Source organism: Corvus brachyrhynchos, unplaced genomic scaffold (genome assembly GCF_000691975.1).
Source record: "Corvus brachyrhynchos isolate BGI_N302 unplaced genomic scaffold, ASM69197v1 scaffold46, whole genome shotgun sequence".
Lineage (NCBI taxonomy): Eukaryota > Metazoa > Chordata > Aves > Passeriformes > Corvidae > Corvus > Corvus brachyrhynchos.
The window spans coordinates 4995959-5001523 of record NW_008238838.1 but is presented as its reverse complement, the minus strand read 5'-3'; the positions used below and the strand labels follow the sequence as shown (position 1 = coordinate 5001523).

The window sequence follows — 5565 nt, the reverse complement described above, 5'->3', positions numbered from 1 at the left end:
CTCTCGGTTGGGCTGGCAGCTGTTCGGGGGGCCGGAGGGTCCCTTCGGGGGGGTGCTGTGGTGGTGGTGGCAGTGCCACGGGCGGGCAGGGCTGTGGCCGGGGCGCCGGGTGGGTGTGGGGACGTCAGTTCTGTGCCCAGGGAAGAGCAGGGACTGCTCAGCCCCAGCGGGGAGGGACGGCTGCGGTGCAGGGAAGGGGCTTAGGAAGCCCACCCAGCCCTGTGCTCCCACGCTACCCAGAGGTGTGCAGCTCTCCCAGGGGCAGTGATCCTGCCGCATCCCAGGAACGTGGAAATCCACCTTGCTCCTATGCGTGGGGTCATTTTCTCCCCACAGCGGGCAGACCCCGGGGTGTCCCCTGGGTGCCCCTCTCCCCCTCTGAGCCGGTTCTGTGTCCCCCACCCCGGTCACAGCCACCTCCCGGCTCGGCACTCACGGTGGATGACGATGCCGAGCAGGAGGGAGATGAGGAAGAGCAGGATGGTGCTCATCAGAGCCACGCAGAGCCAGGTGAACTTGCAGTCGGCGCGGTACCTCCAGCCCACCTGTCCCCAGAGCTGCTGGCCTGGAGGCGAGGACAGCGGGCAGAGCCGGGGTGCTGCTGAGCCATCCCCCCCACCTCCCTGCGCGGCTGGCTCAGCCCTGGCCGGATGCGTCCCCACCGCTCGTCCCCGCGTTGCTAACCCGGCCCCAGGCAGCCCCAGAGCCCAGCACCCCGCCCCCAGCCCCACGGCAGCCCCACGGCCAGGGGTGTGTGTACAAACCCCCGGGCTGGTACCGAGGCGGTCCCGGCGTGGTGCGGGGCCGGTCCCATCCTTGTCTGGAGGGTTCTCCGCGCTCGGTGCCGCCCGGGGCTCCTCGCCCTCAAAAACGGGATTGCAGAACTCGGTCTGTGGGACAGAGAGCGCGGGTGGCCCCCTGGGGGCCCGTGGGTGGGGCCCATCAGCAGCACCCACAGCCCCAGCCCTACCTTGCTTCGGTCCAGAGCCTCGGGGCAAAGCGTGATTTCGGTGAAGTCTTTCATGGCAGCGGGCGGGTCCCGGCGCAGCCTGGCTAAAATCCTGCCCAGTGCCCTGTGCCCCCCAGCCCCACCGCCCCCTCCTCCCCAGCTGCCCCCATGAGCCCCGGGGGGCTCCGGGGCGGGGGTGGTGGCAGTGCCAGCTCTACACGTGCCAGCCCAGCGCCGGAGCCCCCCCGAGGGCCATGCCCGCCGTGCCGGGAGTGCGGGGGCCCCGGGACGCAGCAGCCCCAGTCCCCTCTGCAGGCCCCTTCCCCCTCGCCCCGTTACTCCAGCTCAGCTGAGGATGCCGAGGTCAGGCTCTGGCACGGAGAACCAGCGTCTTAAAGGGGAATGAGTGCTCGAGCCCATCCCGCTGAGAGCCCATCCCAAAGGGACCCTGCTGTGGTGGGGTCCCCACAAGGGACCTTGGTTTTCCAGCTGCCTCCAGGCTCCTCACCGCTCAGAGCAGCACTGAAGGGGCTGTGCTGGGGACCCCGGGCTGAGCGTGTCCCTCCTTCCCTCGCCTGGGCCCTGCCACCTGCATTCCCGCTGCCCCTTAATGCCCGTCTCCGTCCCTAAGCAGGGGAGAAAGGGGCCATTGTTCAGCGGTTTTGAGGGAAGAGTGTGGGCACCAGGGAACTCCGTGGGGCTGGAAAGGCTCCTTCTGGCACCTGCACCCACATCTCCCTCGCTCCAGGCCAGCCCTGGGTGCTCCTGGTCCGTGGATGCTCCTGGGTCTCCACCGGTGGCAGCTCCCCACCCTCTGCCAGACCACGCAGAGACAAAACACGCGCACCCAACGCCCTGTTCAAGCTCAAATTTATTCCTGCACGAGTCTCCCATGTATGAGACACTTCCCACCCGTCTTGCTTACACAGTAAACAAGCCACCTGCCAAGCAGCATCGCTGCCCCAGCCCAGCTCCCGGCGCGGGCAGCGCCCCTTTCCCATCCTGCTCCCCCCCGAACCCCGCTGCGATACCCCAGGCTGGGCAGGATGCTGGTGCCAGCGCTAAGCCCGTGCCCGCAGGACAGCGACGGCAAAGCCGGCCGGGTGTGGGTTGGATGGAGCTGCCCCGAGGGCTGGGATGGTGCCCGTGTCTCCTCCCGCTGCACCTCAGGCAAGGCAGGACGGGGAGGAGAATAAATTAAAGGCTAAAAAGGCCACTGCCATTTGCTAGCTGGAGGACAGAGCAGCAGGGCGGGTCCCCGGGCACCCAGGGGGGCTCCTGATCACAGGGAGAAAAAAGCCCCGTTTGCAGATGGTCCCGGCAAGCCGCTGTCCTCCCCTCCCTCTTCCGCACAGGTTCCTGTGCACCCCCACGGCCCCCGCTCCCCTAAATGGTTTAAGGCACCGTCGTATGAGGAGGCAGGTAAAAACCACCCCGGAGCAGCTCCCACGGGGCCCTGGAGAGGCAGGAAGTGGCGGGGGGCTCCAGGTGAAACGAAGTCCACTATAAATACATATAAATTCCACAAAAGGTTTTCCTCCCTCCGGTCCGTGAGTCTGGGCCTGGGCTCGGGCTGCTTTGAGGAGTGTGTGTGGGGCAGCTGCTGGGGATGTGCTGCCTGAGACGGGACGGAGGCCACTGGAGGGCTGCAGTCCTTTGCCAGGAGGTTTGGAAGTGCCGGGAGGAGATCGGGAGCAGTTCACGAATCCTCTGGGACGGCCAAGCAGATACAGGAGTGGCAAGAGGCCAGGAGGGATGTGTGAGGCTCTCCTGGGTGCTGTCTCAGGGGAGCAGAGGTCCTGGTTGAGTCAATGGGACAGGTGGCCCCATTCCTGTAGAGTCCCTTGCTCAGGATTTTTAAAAAAAAAAAAAAAAAAAAAAAAAAAAGGAGAGAGAGAGAAAAGAAAAAAAAGAAAAAAAAGAAACTAAAACCCCGAGGTAAGAACCAAATGCCAGCAACCAGAAGGCTCCTGAGCTGCCTGAGCCCTGTCCTGACACGAGCTGCCCTCCTCAGTTCGGAGCTGGGATATCCTTGCCCGGGCTCTGCTCCTGGCTGTCCTCAGCCTCCCTCTGCAGCCACCTCGGGGGTGTCTCCTCTTCGCCTCCCTCTTGCTCTGGGGAGGCCGAATGCCCGAATCCTGGCGGAGCCAGCTCTGAGGGATGGCACTGGGGGTCCCCAGGGAAGCAGGGCTGGCTACATGCGGGAGGACGGGCTGGCCAGCTCGTAGAAGAGCAGGTAGGCATCGCTGCTGCGCACGTGGCTCGAGGACATCGGGGTGACGCTGTGGGGAGGGGAGGAGGAGAGCTGTGAGCAGTTGGGACGGGATGCCCAGAGCAGGGGGTCCCTGCTCGCCTGTCCCACCCCACGCTCACCGGGAGTCGTTGAAGCTGTGCCACTCGCTGGACACGGGGCTCTTGCAGTAGGCTGTGTAGTGTCCCCCCATGGTGGTGCCCGAGTGGTTGGAGACGGCGTAGAGGTTGTAAACAGCGTGGTCTGTGGGGAGCAGGGGTGCTGCTCAGCCCTGCTGCCCCCCAAAGTGCCAGCACAGAGCCCCTCAACACACCAGCAGCTCCAGCACCCTGGATTCCGTGCCTCCCACCCCTCACGCCTCTGCCCCCCACCACCCGGGGACACGAGGAGACCAGGAGTCATCAGGAGCTCAGGGCTGGGACTCACTGCAGCTCTGCGAGGCAAATTCCCGGAGGTCCAGGTCCTTCAGTGGGAAGTTGACGAAGGTGGTGAGTTTGCTGCTTCGTATCCTGGCCTCGGAGAAGCGCTTCAGGTCTGGAGGGTCCCGTCAAGGAGGCAAGGGACAAAGGGGAGCCTGCAATAACACATCTGCCTCCCCCCCCAGCACCCCCTGTCCTCATCCCTCTGCCCGAAGGATACGAAGCACCAGGATCTTGGGGAACTTCTGGATGCTGAATTTTTTTGTGCACCTCGTCCTGGCTTTGCAGCGACAACACGTCTGTGGGAGGCAAACAGCACAAGCAGGAGGGTGAGGGGCACTGAGCCCACAGTCCTGGCAACACAGGCGCGGAGGGCAAGGGGCCCAGCCTGCCCCAAGGAGCCCCCCTGCCCCGTACCGGTTTCTCGTCCCCATCCAGCACGTCCTCTTTGGTGAAGAGCCGGAGGCAATCCATGAGCGTCACCTCCCCGTAGCCTTTCTGTGGGAGTGCAGTGAGGGTCAGGGACAGGGAGCATGGGACAGGGGGACAGGGAGCGTGGGACAGGGGGACAGGGATCACTGGGGCTCCCTCACCTTGGGGATGGGCAGGGACAGGTCCCAGAAGGGGTCGAAGGCTGTGGAGCAGTAGCCGCACTCGCTGCAGGTCAGAGAACTCTTCAGCTGCCCCACGAAGAGGTCTGGCGGGGTGGGACAGAGCAGGATGAGACCCCTGGTTCCCAGCCTTGCTCCCAGCCCAGGTCTGCCCTCCTTCCCCCAGCCCTGCTCACCGCTGATGCGGCTGTCCTCCCTCTCCTGGTACCTCCTCCACATCTGCCGGCTCTTCTCGTCGTCACTGCAAGGATGGAGACACAGCAGGGCACTGAGCATGGCCTCGGGGATGCCAGCACTGCCACCGAGCCCAGAGGGACCCATGTGGTCACCGTCCCTGGGCTGGCCTTGTGGGCAGTGAACTCTTGCAGGGCTTGTGCAGTGCCAGCACTTACGGGAGGTGATCCAGGGTGTCGGTGCTGGCTCGGGGCCGCACCAGCACACGGTTCACCTCGCTGTGCAGCCCGTCCAGGAGGAACCGCAAGAACTCCTGAGCATCCTGCTGGCTGCAAGACACGGAGCACGGCCAGGGAGGGGCTGCAGGGGGCTCAGCCCCCCCCACCACCCTACACCCCCCCCTTACTTGTATCCGACAAAGCGTGGGGCGTATCTCTGGATCTGCGTCTTGAAGTCCGAGGGGCTCACGCTCTCGTTGGGGGACGAGGTCCAGAGCAGCTGAATCAGCTTTGCAAACTCTGCAGGCAGGGAGGCAGCTCAGCAGGGGAGGTGGCCCAAGGGGACAGCTCAGGGCTGCGCTCTGGGGTCTCAGGGCCTGATCCTCCCCTGGCTGGGCAGCCCAGAGAGGAGCTCCGAGCTCTGGGTGGGGGTCCCGCAGGACGTGGGGTATCTCAGGGATATGTGGCAGGGATGTGCTGCGGGAGCTGCTGCAGGGAAGGCCCCGCAGCCGCCAGGCCCGGGGCCGGCCATTACCTGTCATGAGCGCCGTGCGCATGCGGCTGTTGTTGTTGAGGTCCCGCAGGTACTGGTTCTGCAGGCAGTAATCCCGCAGCTCCTTGGTGTTGCTCAGGCACTGCAGGATGGAGTTCATGAAGCACTGGGGGAGGCAGAAGAGAAAACCATGGCAACGGGAAGCAGAGGGAGGCAGGCCGTGGCAGGGGGACACCTGGGGCGGGCGGGCAGAGGATGGGGACGAAGCCGTGGGGAGCAGGGGAAGCTCCTCCTCAGGCAGCACCGTGGGGAGCGGGGTGCAGGGAGCTGCCAGGGTGAGGGTGTGGGTGTTGGGGGCCAGGTGAAGGGACAGGGCTCCCCCTGCCCCACAGATGTGCCCGCTGTGAGCCAGAGGCCTGGGGACACACTCACCGTGTTGCCGAGGGTCCG

The 5565-nt window shown here is 65.3% G+C and overlaps 2 protein-coding genes across 2 annotated transcripts in view; both read right to left on the bottom strand.

Annotated features, from left to right (window-relative positions):
• MFRP (membrane frizzled-related protein) overlaps positions 1-1265 on the bottom strand; it is a 4372-nt gene extending 3107 nt beyond the window's left edge. The window contains exons 1-4 of the mRNA XM_017738364.1: positions 971-1265; positions 779-890; positions 437-565; positions 9-130 (exon numbers count right to left, since the gene is read on the bottom strand). Of these exons, the coding sequence (XP_017593853.1) occupies positions 9-130; positions 437-565; positions 779-890; positions 971-1024 (417 nt within the window). The 5' untranslated portion in view covers positions 1025-1265. The remainder of the gene's footprint in view (positions 1-8; positions 131-436; positions 566-778; positions 891-970) is intronic.
• Positions 1266-2809: 1544 nt separating this feature from the next.
• The window catches only part of USP2 (ubiquitin specific peptidase 2), a 5385-nt gene continuing 2629 nt past the window's right edge, over positions 2810-5565 (bottom strand). Inside the window, exons 2-12 of the mRNA XM_017738363.1 lie at positions 5548-5565; positions 5158-5281; positions 4811-4922; positions 4623-4733; positions 4407-4471; positions 4213-4316; positions 4037-4117; positions 3840-3918; positions 3627-3734; positions 3323-3443; positions 2810-3231 (exon numbers count right to left, since the gene is read on the bottom strand). Of these exons, the coding sequence (XP_017593852.1) occupies positions 3144-3231; positions 3323-3443; positions 3627-3734; positions 3840-3918; positions 4037-4117; positions 4213-4316; positions 4407-4471; positions 4623-4733; positions 4811-4922; positions 5158-5281; positions 5548-5565 (1011 nt within the window). The 3' untranslated portion in view covers positions 2810-3143. The remainder of the gene's footprint in view (positions 3232-3322; positions 3444-3626; positions 3735-3839; positions 3919-4036; positions 4118-4212; positions 4317-4406; positions 4472-4622; positions 4734-4810; positions 4923-5157; positions 5282-5547) is intronic.